Source organism: Aricia agestis, chromosome 12, assembly GCF_905147365.1.
Source record: "Aricia agestis chromosome 12, ilAriAges1.1, whole genome shotgun sequence".
Classification (NCBI taxonomy): domain Eukaryota; kingdom Metazoa; phylum Arthropoda; class Insecta; order Lepidoptera; family Lycaenidae; genus Aricia; species Aricia agestis.
The window spans coordinates 15,389,557-15,406,578 of record NC_056417.1 but is presented as its reverse complement, the minus strand read 5'-3'; the positions used below and the strand labels follow the sequence as shown (position 1 = coordinate 15,406,578).

Here is a 17,022-nt window from a genome sequence, read left to right as displayed (position 1 = left end):
AGCCAATTTTGATAAAATCTTTCCATGGAGAAATATTCCTTTTCCTACTTCAGGAATTATTATAATTATAATTAATTTATTTTGCATTCTAGAAAATATATTAGTTACAAAATAATATAATCTGATTTTATTATATATTGAGATAATAATTATGCATATAGTATTATAAGTTATTATTTTGTAATGGTGGCACTTCACATGGCTATGCCACAGTATAGCAATATATGTCCTATTGCTATACTGTGGCTATGCGTAATTTGTTGTATTATTCGCCAAACAATCACCATGTGTAGACCGGCCGCCATGCAGGCCTGCGAGTGCGACACCATTCACTATCCTGCATTTAAAGCCGGCGGACTCGGGACTGCATGGTGGACTGCCGTGAATGGGCCCTTTAAGGCCGTTACATATTATTTGCCTTTATTTGCTTCTGTGGTCACATTTCTCAACTGTCAGTCTGTCAAGTAAATTGTCATCAATCATCATTGTCTCAAGTGCTTGCAAACATTATTTAACTTCGAGCTATTTCTAAGATATATAATAATAGAACTGAAATGATTAAGGAAAGTACATGAGAGGCATACTTTTCCATTTCATTTACATAACTTATAGGTAACTTTCGAAGTATCGTGTCAAATTAAAACCATCCAGGTAAAATCATGACTCCATCCTTCAGATCATTTTAACAGTTGTTTTATTGCTTTTATTATGATTGTCTCATTATCTACAAAATATATATTTATAGGACAAAGACTATTTTGTTAAATGTAGTATATTTTCAGACATTAATGTGCACTAATGAGTAGAATGGCGTCACCTCAGAATGTGACTGTTGAACAAGTAAGAACCATTCTCAATGAAGTGCTGGACTCGCTGGAGTCACCCGATTATGCTTCAAAGCTGGATGAAGCAAAAGAGGCTGCTGGCAATGAGATGTTGAAAATGATGCAGCTGGTTTTCCCAATGGTTGTTCAAATTGAAATGGAAACCATCAAGAGACACGGTTTCAACACCTCAAGAGAAGGTTGATTTATATTCTATTAATATATTTTTACAATTTATTTTACAAACATATTCAGATCAGTTTATATCAAATTGCCACACTAGGTATAGCCAGCGGGGCTAAAATGGTCGCTTAGTTGAATCATACAATGAATCATTTACGATTCATTTTTAAACTTCTCTTAACGTGCAGTTCATTTAATGATTCATACTAAGCAATTCATTTGTTTGTCATTTTTCTATGAAAAGTCGTAAAAATAGTCCAATCAATCTGAATTGCTTTTCTGTCAAATAGCCGTTAGGTTTAGGTACCGTTATTTTTATAAGGGTACCTTAACGATATTTTTAACGATATCTAGTTGGTAACATAACAAATAGTTTAAAAAATGCCGTTAATATTACCGGTAAAAATATTGTTATTTTCTGGTATGCGACGTTGATAGTTCGACGCGACACATTTCGTTAATATTCATACAAGTCTGTGGGTAACATTTTTAGATACCTATAGGTATAAAACTAATGTTATTAATACTGATATTTTTAACAGTAATTTTTGTTATGCAACGATGCCAGTTCGACGCGACACCTTCCGTTCATGTTAGTCTATCGTTTAGACGTGGGAGAGCCATGCTTCGGCACGAATGGGCCGGCTCGACCGGATAAATACCACGTTCTCACAGAAAACCGGCGTGAAACAGCGCTTGCGCTGTGTTTCGCCGAGTGAGTGAGTTTACCGGAGGCCCAATCCCCTAACCCCTACCAGTCCCTTCCCTACCCTCAACTATTCCCTTCCCTTCCCTTCCCTACCCTCCCGTATTACCCTATTCCCTCTTAAAAGGCCGGCAACGCACTTGCAGCTCTTCTGATGCTGCGAGTGTCCATGGGCGTGCTTTCCATCAGGTGACCCGTGTGCTCGTTTGCCCCCTTATTTCATTAAAAAAAAAAAAAAAAAAAAATCTCACTCAAAGCCCAACTTCGAGCACCAAAGTTTTTTCGCAAGATTTGTGCTTACCTACTTTTTAGGGTTCCGTAGTCAACAAGGAACCCTTATAGTTTCGGTCTGTCAGGCCGTCTGTCTGTCTGTATTAAATTTTACTGTGCAAGATGCGAACATCTATACTTACCGTCTTGTACCGCGTTTGAAATTACGCGCCATTCCACGCGAATACGGACATGTCATACTTGTTCTTATTTACAGCGAACACTGCACAGTGCACGCGGGTGTGCTCGTACTATTTATTTACGCGCAAGATTGTTTATTAATTTAATTATTCAGTGAACCGTGAGCCGTGACCCGTTTGCTTGTTTGCCCCCTTATGTAGTCAACGTTAGTTGTAGTCAACAAGGAACCCTTAGGGTGAGGCCAAACGAGCGTAATTTTGTGAGTCGTGAGTCACCTGATGGAAAGCAACTACCGTCGCCCATGAACACTCCCAACATCAGAAGAGCTGCAGGTGCGTTGCCGGCCTTTTAAGAGGGAATACGCTCTCTTCTTGAAGGTTTGCAGGTCGTATAGGTCCGGAAATACTGCTGGTGACAGTTTGTTCCAGAGTTTTACAGTACGCGGCAGAAAGTTACGCAAAAAAATGCACGGTGGAAGACTGCCACTCATCAAGGTGATGAGGATGGTAATTATATTTTTCGCGTGGGGCGATGGCGAAAAGTTGCAGGAGGTATGATTCCGAACAATTCCTCAGAGCACTCCCCGTGATACAACTGATAGAGGATGCAGAGTGAAGCTACATAATATAGCCGCCTTAAATATTTAATTTATTTTGTTTTTAGTATTTAGTATTATAGCGCCAATAGAAATACATAATGTCAGAAAAACAGATGGATGAGCGCATTGGTAGCTCAAGCCGGGAGTCGCGGGTTCGAATCCCGCCGACGGAATAAAAAAAATCAATTTTTTTAGTATCTATATTTATAATAAAATATAGATATTTTAAAAGAGCCAAAAACTAAGAGATAAGAAAGCTTTAATAAATGTCATTTCCGATTAAAATTAATCAGCGACATCTTTGGGAGAATTTTGCAGTTTGTGAACGTGTTTTAAAAATAGTCTACTAGATGGTGCATTTATTTATTGTATTTTTTATTTGTTAGGCTAATTTGATATACTCAACGCCATCTATAGTTCAGATGAGAACTAAAAACTGCAGACACGCTGTTTTTATGGGATTCAAGAGTCTTATGTATAATTGGTCTGTGGTATGATGGTAGTGATGATGATGATGATGATGATGATGAATGTAATTTACATAGTAGCATAATAATATGCTTTCTTCGTAAAACAACGCCGGAACCCCCAAACTTTTATCTATAAGGAATCCGGAGTTCTCATAGTATCTTCGGAACCATAGCATACCTTGGTGCAAAATCTTACTTTTTGGTAGCATATGCTTAGGATACTTCTCTTTAAATCAAAATCACCATATTATGTTTCCATATAATTAATAATTTCAAGTATCGGTTAAATTTTCATATTGTTATATGGGCATAGATGCCCTTGCGGCAGTAACGTTACGAAAATATAACGATATTTGAAGATTATGGTGAAATTATTAAACAACATTTTTTTTAGTTATTTTATAACTAAAAACAAAATGTTGTTTTAATGAACAAATACATACATATATATTACAAACAATAAATGTACAGTTTAATACATAAAATATAACAATTATATCAAATATTTCGTGGATCATTCATAAAATCATAAATAAATGTAGAAAAAAAACCGGTCATGTTCGTTTTTATGTTTTTCAGAATGGCAATACAGTTTCAATTATGAATCTGCTAATGAATTGAATTGCCATTGACGTAGGACGCTATTTTACAAAATTAGATGAATCACCGACGATATTGCTCGTAATATCGTCGCTGAATTGATTGAGAGGAATTGCTAAAAGTTACCATTTTAGCCCCGCTGTCCTGTGGAAAAACAGGACATTTTCCTCAAATAAGTTTACATAGTAACAGTTTAATTAACAATTAAAGGATAAACTAGTAAAAGGACTATTAAAAGTGTGTGTGTGTCCTTATCAATACAAAACATACATAAATTGATCGTGCGTGATGTATCGAGCTAGCGAACGGTCGCGCTCCACGTTACACACGCTGCGAATATTAATTAATTAATATTTCGCGAATCGCGCGGCACATTGCCGCTGCACGTGACCATGGCGCTCGTGGCCAACGAGTTGCTGGCGTTTATCCAGCACGCCATCGACACCATGGATGAGGTCAGCATCATGCAGATCTGCAAGTCTTCCTTCACCAGCGAGGAGATTTGCCAAGGGAAGCAGCTGCTGTATGAGACGCTCGGCCAGAACGCGAACATGCCGTCGCGACGAAGAGACGGAACCGAAAGGATCGTGCAGGACATCATCTCCCTGCTGAAGCAGACGGATCCGGATGAGGTACCGGCTTTTGTGGTTAAACAGCTGCATAAGCTGCCGCCCGTCACGCTGGACCACGTCGACGTCGTCAGCCTACTGAAGGACATCAGGTTCCTGAATGAAGAGTTCGGGGTAGATTGCAGGCGTCGGAATCTATCATCAGTGACCTACGTAGTGAATTATCACAATTGAAAAGTAATAATTCATTCTGTGGGTCACCTGACGCTGCATACGTAACTCGACGCCGAGGCGCACAGGCGATCACGTTTAGCCCGTCAGCATATTTATCGGACGGGTCAACGAACACCGCCGCTGCCGCCCTCGCCCGCGTTCCCCTCCCGGTTGCGCCGACGCTGAGTCCACAGGCGACTCAGCAAAACTACGCGACTGTTGCTGGTCCCCCGCACCTTCCCCGCGGGCGAACAAAAATGGGGAGAATGAGAGCCGTAAGGCTTCGGAGAGCCGTAAGTCCACGGAGAGCCGTAAGTCCACGGAGAGCCGTAAGTCTACGGATAGCCGCAAGGCTACGAAGAGCCGCAAGGCCAAGTCTTCTCGACCTGGCAAGGACGAGAGCATGGGGTGCGATGAGGAGGGCTTCATACTGGTGGAGAGGAGGAAGAAGAAGCCCGCCGCCCGCATCCATCGCGGCACCGCGCCCTATGTACCTAAGCTGCGTCTGCGGAGCGAGGTCCCCGCGACGCCCCTGTACATATCTCGCCTACACTGGTCCATGGAGGTCGAGGACGTCGTCAACTACATCAGTAAGAAGACATCCCTCCACTTGAGGGTCGAACGTCTGCAGTCTCGCCACAAGGTCAACTTCAGTTCCTTTGTGGTGAGAGTACCGACGCATCTTCTGTCGACCTTTGAAGCGGAGGAATTCTGGCCGACTGATGTGGTCTACCGAAGGTTCCGGGGAAGACTCCGGAATGAAGCGCGCGTCACGTCGCCGATAACTCGTAATAAAGTGTAGTTATTAAGTGTATATAATTTATATGTATGTTAGTCATTAAGGTATATATTGTATGGGCCTATGTAGCCTGCTATAAATAAATAAATAAAAAAATAAATACATTTTTCAAATCTAGTGAACAATTTGTAAGAAACAAAACTCTCAAATAATGATTATTGTTTGTATTATTTGTAGGTATTGTTCAGTTTACTCAGCTGGTCCGTGAAATGGAGAGTGTTGACAGCGAGGTGGCCCGCCTCCACAACCAGATCCGAAACCACTACCTTCCGCCTGTGTCCATCAGCTCTACTGTTGACAATTCCTTGTAGATTTGTAAGTATTTTTATGCTATAGGTAATAGGTATAGATGGTATAGATTTTATGCTATAGGTAATTGTCTTTTAAATAAGATTTCTTCAAAGTTTTAAAATCTAATACCAATAAAATATTTTTCAGAATGTCAAAACTCAACATTCGTTGCTCGGAATTGAATCTCAGAAGAAGCAATAATGAGGAGCCGAAAATGCTTACAATATTTAGTGTGTGCGTGTTTGTTAGTATACATATACTATTTTCTTGGTGTGAGTGACTATATGAACACAAAAAGCTTCGAAGCTGAGTTTGATTATCCTCTAAATATAGACATTAAACCGATAGTCAAAGAAGTTTTGATAGGTAAAAAACCTAGTGTACTTCCTGTTAATTACTATCCGTACAGATATCTAACGAACTCAGGAAAATGTTCCACTTTAGAAAAGCTGGACCTATTCATTGTTGTGAAGTCGGCCATGGACCACTTCGATCAGCGAGATGCTATAAGAAAGACTTACGGTCAAGAGCATTTTATGCCAGGGAGAATAATAAAAACTTTGTTCTTTCTGGGTACGGAAGGTCACAGAACACAGACACAACAAAAGATCGATGAGGAAATGGCCCAGTATAAGGACATCATACAGATGGATTTCCACGACGCCTATTTCAATAATACAATAAAGACTATGATGTCCTTCCGCTGGTTGTACGAACACTGTTCAATAGCAGACCACTACTTGTTTACAGATGATGATATGTATATATCTGTGAAGAATCTCTTGGAGTATGTCGAGGAAACTCAATCTGCAACTAATGAGCATGATGAAGCTAGTTTCTGGTATGGTGATAAGGAGAAAATATTGTACGCAGGTTACATGTTTAAGTCTACACCACAAAGGTTCCGCTCGAGCAAATGGAGGGTCTCATTAGATGAGTATCGATGGAGCAAGTGGCCAGCTTATGTCACCGCTGGTGCTTATGTGGTCTCCAACCGCTGCATGAAGATTATGTATGTTGCTAGCTTGTTTGTTAAACATTTTCGCTTTGATGATATCTATTTAGGTATTGTAGCTAAGAAAGCCGGCGTAACACCAGTTCATTCAAATAGATTTTATTTTTACAAGAAGAAATATGATAAGGAAGGTTTTAAGGATGTAATAGCTTCTCATGGCTACGAATCTGAAGAACTGGTTAAGGTTTGGCTGGAACAACATTTAATATGAAGCAAATTAAAAAAAAAATTACATAATAATTTAGTCCTTTTTATGACTTGTATTTTTGTGAATTTGGTTGAAGTCAAAAAATGTATTATCTGGTCAAATTTAAAAATAAAGTTAGTACTTACTAGGATATTCGAGGACACTTTTCTCATTACTTAGTATAATAATATAATTTTAACAATATAGAAAAAGGTTAAACATTATTTTCATTAATGGTAGTACATCTGTACTATTATTATTATTATAAGAATAACAATTATTTTTAGTAGCCAAAAAGTATTCAGTGCATATTATCTATACATAAAATAAAGTACAACTTTATGTAAAAATTGGTTTTATTTTCATCTTTTCAATATCACAAAACTTAATTAGTAACAAATTGAAATAATCTGTGGAATTATAGCTAAGTCTTAGGGCCTGTTTCACCACTTTCTGATAAAGTGCCTAATAGGCAAGTTAATTGGTGGATAGCCTTATCAGGAAGTGGTGAAACAGGCCCTTAGTATTTAAAAGCCCAAATTTAGTCATTTACAAAGAGAGCATATCGTATAAAAGTGAGTAGACTTGGTTATAATGCAGCATTATGGCAACGAAGACATCAACTTAAAAAGTCTAATGCTGGCTTCTCACGGCGCGTAATATCACGAGCCGCGCCTTTGAAGTTACCGACATCAATCGGATCGGACGCGCTACCTCGAGCCACGCCCTTAACACGGCGCGTGGCTCGAGCTGGCGCGGCGCGGCTCGTTATATTACGCGCCGTGAGAAGCCAGCATAAGGAAACTGCGGAAGGAAGTGGCAATTTAATTTGTATTTTGTACCATCAAAGAAATTGATTCACAGGTAGTTGACGAACCTACACTATTTGGTCGGCTTATGTCAATTAAATGTTAGCTGTAATCGGTTAGATGGGTTTGGGCTTGTTCAGACAGCGAGAACCGCGCGTTTCCCGCGCAGAAACCAAACACCTTTGAAATAAGCTGCGAGCGGTTAAATCGCGCAGGCCCAAACCGCGCGTTTCGCGCTGTCCGAACAAGCAAAAAAAGCTGAAAAAGCAACAGAAAACCGGCGTGAAACAGCGCTTGTGCTATGTTTCGCCGAGTGAGTAAGTTTACGGGACCTTACCTGCCCTCTCCTATTTCCCTATTCCCTCTTTAAAAGGCCGGCAAAGCACCTCCAGCTCTTCTGATGCTGCGAGTGTCCATGGGCGACGGAATTTGCTTTCCATCAGGTGACCCGTTTGCTCGTTTGCCATCTTATTTCATAAAAAAAGCACTTAGACTTAACGCGACCAAATTACTTAGGTCCGCCATCTGCCCAAGTATCAACTTCTGATAGTACATGTTACATCAGTGATCAGACGTTCTCTAGCGCGGGCAGGCCCCGGCTCGCTATCTCGGCGTCTATCCAGGCGCGCACGTGCGGCACGTTGGCGTACAGCGCCGGCCACGCCTCCAGCCCGCACTCGACGCCGTACGACACCAAACCGGCCACCACGTACCGCCGCTCGCCTGTTGGTGAACTCTGTAAAAAACATGTTTATGTCTTATCATTATATCTATTTGTCAGATGATGGTATGTAATAAAATTTGGGGTGACTACGGTCTACGCCGGTACCCATAATTAGCGTCACAAAACTGCATCGCGCTATCGAAGTTTCTGAGAACGGCAATCAACGGCATATACAAACGTCTGAAATAACGTCAGTGGGCTTCGGCCTGACCGAGAATGCTATCTTGCTCGGTCGGAAGTTTTTTTCTTTTCGCCGATATGCATATCCCACAATGGTAGAAATAATTACATTATATCGGAATATAAATTACGGATACCGTCACTTACGATACCGCGTCCAAATAAAAAAAAATTGTTACATCGGTCCTAAAAAAATTGTTCGTCGTCATCGTCAGTTGTCATTTAAGATGAGACTGCACTAAGCGACACTTTAGATTCCAGAAGTGACGTTTTGCGTCGCAGCGCAAGACTTCGCCCCACTAGCGTCCGTTACACTTGTTTTGTAGACTGTAGTGTACTCACGTCGACGGGGCAGACGAGGGGCGCACCGCCGTCGCCGCGGCAGGTGTCCTGTCCGTCGACGCCGACGGCGCACGTCAGCGACTTGTGCACGCGGTAGAACGGCCCGTACGACTCCGCCAGCGTCGCCGCGCACGACTTCGGTTCTACCAGCGTCTGGCGGACCTGAAAGAGAGCGTTTAGGACAGTCGACAGATCAGTGATTGAAGCGAATGCGCAAAAAAGGAAAAGGAAATAAATTCAGGTACTTAATTAGTTTAGCCCCATTATTAAGTACAATTTAAAATGTTGAAATGTCAATTCATTGACGTTTAAATTTTTTAAATTCAACCGTCAAAATTGTGAGCATAAGCGATGAAGTCCATGTTCATCAAAGTTATATAACGTGGGGGAAGGTCTTACCTTCTTGAGCACAACGGCGTAGGTGTCATTATTGGGGTATCTCCCCCAGCCCATGCCGAAACAACGTGTGTCGGGTGCGGGCAGCGCACGCGGCACGCACGCGACGCCAATGTGCGGCGCCTGGGACAGCGAGAACTCGCTCGCCAGGAACAGCAGCGCGAAGTCATACTTCAGCGACTCTGGAAAGTAATGTAACGCCTCTAGAACACCGACGCTGCGAAATGCGAAACAGCGGCGAACCGAACGCGAAACAGGAATAGAACGAGATGCAACATAACGCATTGTCGTGTGGCGGGTGAGACAGCAAATCGGTTAGCCGCCGTTTCGCAGTTCGCAGCGTTGGTGGACGAGAGGCGTAAACGAGTCAAAATGCATTTCATTCAATCGCAAGCTTTCGTTGCGATGGCGAATTTAAACGTCAAAAACAATGTGAGATTTTACCATTTTACGCATCGCTCAACATGGCGCTTGCGTTCATTGCGAATTTGACATCTAACTCCGCCATCGAAAGTATCGAATGCATTTTGGCTTATAGGGCTCCCACCTACCACAAAACTGCGAATTCGGATCGCAATGTCATTTTTATGAGTTTTGTCGCAGATATTTGCAATGCGATGCGAATTCGCAAATAAGTGTGGGAGCCCTTATTAAGCTGTTGTATTTGTCAGCACCGTACGCGTAATACGCGTCGAACGCACCACATAGTACACGAAACACCGCGCGTACGGTGCGCACGAATGTGCGAGGTTCCACATCATTGGATACAACGAATTCTAAAATGCGGCGCGTGCGTTGCTAACATATTATGTGCGATCATCTCTGTTCGGTGTACTTACGTCGGAAGTACTTGGGGTGTATGAGTTTGTCGGCGACGTCTCGCTCCTGGAACGGGAACTGCTCGCGCGTTGTCTGCGTATCCCACTCCCCCGCGCGGCACTTCAGCTGGGTGTGATAGAGAGAGAGAGAGAGAGATAGTTATAAACCACGTAACATTTAGTATTAAATCCATTAGTGTTACAAAGTCTGCTGCGCTATCGGGCTAAGGTATTGTGTGTCTGTCTGTCTGTCTCACCGTCTGGTTGACCTCCTTGACGATGTGTGCGACGGTCAGCACCACGGCGGGGTGTATGAGCGCGCCGCCGCCGCGGTAGTCGTCCTGGTTCCACACCGACGAGCTGCGCTTGCTGTAAGTTATATGAAACCAAAATACTTCAGAAATCAACATAAATACAGTACCGGCGTTACTGTCTGGGCGTTTAATTACTTTCAATCTCAACCGTCTTGGCCGAGGGCCCTTGAACGTGGGTATACATCAGAAAGATCACGGCGTGTTTGTAAAACTATCTATTAGAAGAAGAGTCACTTTTTACAGTGTCATTAAATACGATGACATATTAACTTGATTAAGGGGCTGTTTCACCACTTTCTTATAAGTGCCGGATAGGCTATCCACAACTTATTTGACAGGTAGAGTAGAGAGTATCTGTCAGATAAGTTGTTGAAAAACTATACAACACTTATCAGGCAGTGGTGAAACAGGCCCTGAATTTCGTCTTTTAGATAGGGATTCACACAAGCACATCATGTAGAGTACTCACGTAATTAAGGGTGTAGTGTACTTAAACGAGTACATAGTGTAGTGTACTCAAAGGAGTACAGAGTGTATAGTACTCACACGAGCACGGCGACCATCCAGGGGAACTCGCCGAAGTCTGCGAGGACGCGGTTGTCGTTGTTGGCCGCCGGCGAGAAGATCGAAGTCAGCGCGCCGCTCCAGCCACATGCCGCCTTGGCTGGGACGCGAAAAAATATTATGAAGAACTTGAGAGGTGTCAAGGGACACCCGGATGGAACGAAGTTCCAGTTTATTTTTTCTTATATAAAAAAAAGCTGTATACACTCAAAAAAAAAAATCGTCGCTACACCACTGCGAGAGAGAGAAACACGCGCTACCACGTGTCGTATCGTGTCAAAAGTGTCGTTACAAATTTTCGTATTATTTTTTTCTGTCTAGCCACTTTCGCAACGCGCGATAAGGAACTTCTTTCCAAAATGAGTTATTATTAAGATGCTATTGTGTATTAACTATTATTGTATGAGTATAGTAAAGAATTTGAATGATATATGTAACACATTCATGACCCAGGAACGTTGAAAACTTTTGTTCCGTTGGCAGGATTCAAACCTGCAACCTCTGCTTGAGCCACCATCCGCTTAACCACTAAGCCACAGAGGTGCCTATATTTTTTTTTGTATTTCCGGCTCTAAAGCCCCATTTATGCAAAAAAAAAACCCGGCATTTTTTTACTGTTACTTATCTGGTTATTCCGCTCACGTCTTCAATTTATAACCCACCTTGAGATTGCAGTGCCGGCTTGGGTGTGGGCACCATCCCCGACGTGGTCAGGCGGTCGCCCATACCGGCCGGCTTGGCCGTGGTCTGATCCTTCCTGTTGCCAGTCGCCTCCGCCTCGCTCACCCGCTTGGTCTCCAGACAGCATACCTCTAAGTAGTGAGGGCAGGTTCGCTCCCTGAAAGGAAAGGAAAATATTATATATTTATTTATACATCATATCTATACATATAAATAAAATTGGAGTGTCTGTTTGTAATATTGAAAGAACCGTTATTTACTAAATGCATATGAATGTACCTATATAGGGTACATACACCAAAACAACATTTTTTTTAATTTTTGTCTGTATGTCTGTCTGTCTGTCTGTTTGTTCCTGAAATGGCTGGAGCGATTTTGACGGGACTTTTTTAGGCACATAGCTGATGTAGTAAGGAATAACTTAGGCTACTTTTTAACCGACTTCCGAAAAGGAGGAGGATATATTTTACTTTTTTTATAAATGAGCCTTGAAAAGGGTATTTTTTCTCTCTTTTTTATTATCTTTGTTATCACATTTTGCTGACGCGGACGAAGTCGAGGGCAACAGCTAGTTTATAAGTACATAAAAATACAAAACAAAAGAAACAATTTTATATAATGTGCCTTACTGCTTTAAGCAGTTTCTACCAGAGAACCGTCAATTTTTACCTACATTTTACCTAAAAGCTTAATCTATTATTATTTTTTACAAAAAATTTAAACCGACTTCCAAGGTAAAAACAATAATAACATCCTTATAATATGAACTAAAAAGTATTAAATAATTTTTCCTATCTAATAGTGCCTTTTTCCGAATTCGGCTAAAACTCAACTATTTCTGTACTCAATCTTCATCATTTTGAAGTCGGTACCAAATATAGCTGAATCTTCAGTTTGCCAGAATATATATATATATATATATATATATATATATATATATATATATATATATATATATATATATATATATATATATATATATATATATATATATATATATATATATATATATATATATCCACAGCCGAACATATAACCTCCTCCTTTTTGGAAGTCGGTTAAAAATAATGTTATCTGATGTGTCATGTGTCCGGCTCGAGGAACGTTAACCTGTTCCATAATATGTGAGTCTCACCAGTCACCAGTGACCTGAGTACTAAAGTTGGATGACACAATAGGTTAAATGAATATTGCTAAAAATAATACCAAACTAAATTTAACCTATGGATTTTCGCAAAGTAACGCCTGATTCCATTAACTGACACAATAGGTGAAAAATTGTCTGTAAAAAATTGACGCTCGCAACTTAGTTGCGCCGAAATTAGTCAATCGCTCGGGAACCAGTCATTTTTTGGGATAAAAAGTATCCACATAGGATACTTTCCCGGGACTCCAAGTATCTCCATACCTCAGCAAAATCGGTTCAGCGGTTTGGGTGTGAAGAGGTAATAGACAGGCAGACACATTTTCGCATTTATAATTTGGATGGATTGTTTAGGCCCTAAAATTTAGGAAGTAAATGCACCGCGTTAAGGCGCAGATAGTTAAAACGGTCATTACCAACCCTGGATTTAGGTATAGGCAGTATAGGCCATGTGACCTATGGGCGGCAGCGTCCTAGGATGGCGGCAGAGTTCGTAATAGGGGCGGCAAAATTAAAGTGGCCTATACTCATAAAAAATATAAGCCGGCCCTGGGCATTACCTGACGTCGATAAGTGTGGTGCCATCTGTGATGATGGACCGGGAGTCGGGGTCGCACAGGTAGTAGATGGTGCACACGCCCCGCTCGTTGTTCTCCGTCATACACGACACCTCGTTGTCTGGAAAATGTTATCATTGAATTGGACATACATGCATACATGGGCGTAGCCAGAATTCTATATAGGGAGGAGGGGGGGGCAGATTAAGAAAATCCTTAACTTAAAAAACAAAATAGTTATGAGCGAGCGAACTGGGATTGAATGCCTCCCTTCTCACCCCGCAACTCTCTCCGCTCCACGTTAAAGTATGAAACTCGTGAGCATTAGCGACCGATCGCTCCCCTACAAGGGTGCAGCTGCCCCCCCCTCCCCTGGACCTCGCTACGTCGCGCCCATGTAAGCATATCGTTGTATTGCGTGGTCATGACAGTGCCAGTTTTTAGCACTACCAGCGCCCTGAGCGAGATTTTTTTGGCACCCAGGGTGCTGGTAGTGATAAAAAAAATTGGCGCCCCTTTTTGTTAGCCTTCGGCGCCCCTTTTTATTCGGCGCTCTGGGGGGTCGCCCAGCATCGCCTGCATAAATTGCAAAACCCTTTGACGTGATTTCTGGATCGGACGATATGCTAAATCTGTCTTGGAAACCACAAAGAAATAATCGAAAGAATTGAACAAACAAGATGTTTGAAATGAAGATGATGAAGTTGTTTACCCGGCGTCACAGGATCCAGGTTGACTTCTGGCGCTGCCGGATTAGTCTCCCCGGTGAAATTGAGGAAGATGTTCTCCACCCACTGCGCCGCCGTCTCATCCTGGCTCTGGGGCCGCGCCCAGCACCAGCCCAGAAGCACACAGAAGATCAACGCCCTATCATAAAAATAGAAGATTATCCCGTAATGCATATAGAAGCAAGGAAAGTTGGATTATTTCCAGAAGCGTGGAGTACCTCGGAGGGTCCCCGTATAATGGATACGACAGACACGGCGGTAGTTATGCCCCTGATTCTTTCGTCCATGCGTAGAACTATAGGCCGGCCACAATCTTATAAGACGTGCGTGTACAAAATGCTCAAGTAACTTTTATACTTGAAACTTATCTGCTGTTTCATACAAAAGTTTTTAGGTGCTTAGAATGCAACAGCAGACTTTTTGAAATACTTAGGAAAGCTGCTTCAACATAATTTTGACGAGCGATCCTTAAAAGTGCAAGTTGCTAATATAGAAAAAAGTGTTTAAATAAGTATTTAAATAAGTAGGAAGGTGTTCATTCTCATAATCCATAATTTCGAAGTGGACAACTATTCGCTTTACTTTACTCATATTTTCCTCTTGAGTCTTCAGCTGATAAATATAGTGCAACTAGTTACTGATAAATAGTGTACAAGGAGAATGTTATGAAGTGACATGTAAACAATGAGATTCACCCGCGGGTTTCCGCTGCCAAAAATTCAACCATTGAGCCACAGAGGTCATCATTTCGCCGAACAATCTAGATAAAACTAAAAAAAAATACTCACCGCATTGCGAAAACGTCCGCCACTTGCACTCACAATACTATTATAAAAACACTATCGTGTTTACACTAGAACTATCATAGACTTAATATATACTGTCATAAGAACTATATTTTATAGTCGCGTCTGGGATAACCCCTGTTTACTTCAAAACCGCAGTGATAACATATCGCTATATATGAACCACAAGTCACAAAAGAATTTGTTTTGTCAAAAAGCTACTAAGTGCAGAGTAAAAAAGTTTTTTTTGCTATCTATTTCTAACCGTTTTTATTATCATTTAGGTTAATACAAGTTATCAGTTTCAGAATAACCCATGATGAGTAAAACTTAGATGAGTAACAATCTAACCACAGAATAGCTAAATAGCTACTGAGACTAACTTTAGTGTTACTAACTTCTGTTGAGGAAAACATAATCAAGTAACTGGTTTGCTTGTTTTCTGCAACGAGTTCGGGCAAGGACAATATAAAATCGACAAACTGGTTACTTACTGGTTACTGGTTTTTGATTCATTTTGATCTACTACGATCAAAATGAATCAAAACGGATGAATAAGAAGATGTTTATACTAATAAACAAAGAAATAATGTCGGCTAAATTAAAACGTCGTTACTCGTTATATTTCTTTTTAAATGAACAGCTTAATAACTGGTCATACTAAAGTTGGTTTATTTTCAATAAAAAAATATTTCTTTGTAACTCCATACTTCTAGGCATATTGAAATATTTAAGATATCCCGCTCTTACGAGAGCGAACGCGACGAACAGAATAGAAGATGTAGGGACCATATTGTATGTGTGAATGTGCGAGTTTTTTTTTTTTATGAAATAAGGGGGCAAACGAGCAAACGGTTCACCTGATGGAAAGCAACTTCCGTCGCCCATGGACACTCGCAGCATCAGAAGAGCTGCATGTGCGTTGCCGACCTTTTAAGAGGGAAGGGAAGGGAATAGGGGAGGGTAGGAAAGGGAATAGGGTAGGGGATTGGGCCTCCGGTAAACTCACTCACTCGGCGAAACACAGCGCAAGCGCTGTTTCACGCCGGTTTTCTGTGAGAACGTGGTATTTATCCGGTCGAGCCGGCCCATTCGTGCCGAAGCATGGCTCTCCCACGTATAAAAGAGTGTCAGCAGTTTTGTGTCTGGGAGGCGATGTATGCGAGAGACGACGGGCAGTCACTGCGTGAGGCCTTGTCTGAATGAACGGGTATTAGTTTTGGGATAAATAAAGGCCAAGTTTAATATCACCTATTGGTTTTACTAGTGCAACCCGGGGACTTATTAGTGAGGGACTAAAGAGACACGTAAGTACAAACACTTCTCCAGACTGAAAACTAAAATGTGCCAAATTTTATTAAAATTTGTTCAGCAGTCTCGGAGCCTATTCGGCACTTCAAATAAATAGATGTCAGTATAAAATATGTTTAAAATAATATGTTCTTTTTACGTTTAAATTAAATTATTTGAAAACGGTTAAAATGTTCTTGTTGCTAAGAACACAGAACGGCTGCACTCAGAGATGTTTAATGATGATTAAACTTTAATTTAATGAATAGTTTGACAGATAATGTATGAGGCATGAGTCAAAATGTTGATTTCATTACAGTTAAGTAATTATTAATGAACTAGCTATTTGGCCGAGCTTTGCTCGGTATTCGATGAAAATGACATTTTCTGAAAATGATTCCTAGCTAGATCCCCCGAAACCCCCTATATACTAAATCTCACGAAAATCGTTGGAGCCGATTCCGAGATTCTAATTATTAATATATATATATATATATATATATATATATATATATATATATATATATATATATATATATATATATATATATATATATATATATATATATATATATACTCGGGTGATGCCAGCGCCGCGAGCCGCGGCGCGGCCAGTTTCTCGCGCGGCAATCATAATTACCTTATAAATATTTCTTATTCAATTTTTTTCCCTTTCTAATTTAATTACCTTGTAAATATTTCTTATTCAATTTTTTTCCCTTTCTAATTTAATTACCTTGTAAATATTTCTTATTAAATTTTTTTCCCTTTCTAATTTTTGTAAATATTTTTATTCCTTTCTGTACATCTCTTTCTAATTGTAA

General features: G+C 40.9%; 2 protein-coding genes across 4 annotated transcripts; one reads left to right on the top strand and one right to left on the bottom strand.

Annotated features, from left to right (window-relative positions):
• Positions 1–484: 484 nt before the first annotated feature.
• LOC121732516 (protein C10-like) lies at positions 485–7,024 on the top strand. 3 transcript variants are annotated; one of them, XM_042122430.1, is made up of 4 exons: positions 485–612; positions 783–1,024; positions 5,551–5,688; positions 5,812–6,011. In XM_042122430.1, the coding sequence occupies exons 2-3, from the start codon at positions 799–801 to the stop codon at positions 5,682–5,684; spliced, it is 360 nt and encodes a 119-aa protein (XP_041978364.1). In that variant the 5' UTR covers positions 485–612; positions 783–798; the 3' UTR covers positions 5,685–5,688; positions 5,812–6,011. The 3 variants fall into 3 exon arrangements, with proteins under 3 accessions (XP_041978364.1, XP_041978363.1, XP_041978362.1); XM_042122429.1 differs by having other exon boundaries at positions 485–651; XM_042122428.1 differs by lacking the exons at positions 485–612; positions 783–1,024 and having other exon boundaries at positions 5,556–5,688; positions 5,812–7,024.
• Positions 7,025–8,176: 1,152 nt separating this feature from the next.
• On the bottom strand, positions 8,177–14,982 carry LOC121732315 (phenoloxidase-activating factor 2-like). Its single transcript, XM_042122160.1, has 10 exons — positions 14,912–14,982; positions 14,108–14,262; positions 13,399–13,516; positions 11,676–11,851; positions 10,996–11,113; positions 10,393–10,504; positions 10,157–10,262; positions 9,321–9,499; positions 8,922–9,083; positions 8,177–8,411 (listed from the first exon to the last, which is right to left on the bottom strand). Exons 1-10 carry the CDS (start codon positions 14,914–14,916, stop codon positions 8,244–8,246), a joined length of 1,299 nt encoding a protein of 432 aa, XP_041978094.1. The 5' UTR covers positions 14,917–14,982; the 3' UTR covers positions 8,177–8,243.
• Positions 14,983–17,022: the final 2,040 nt, after the last annotated feature.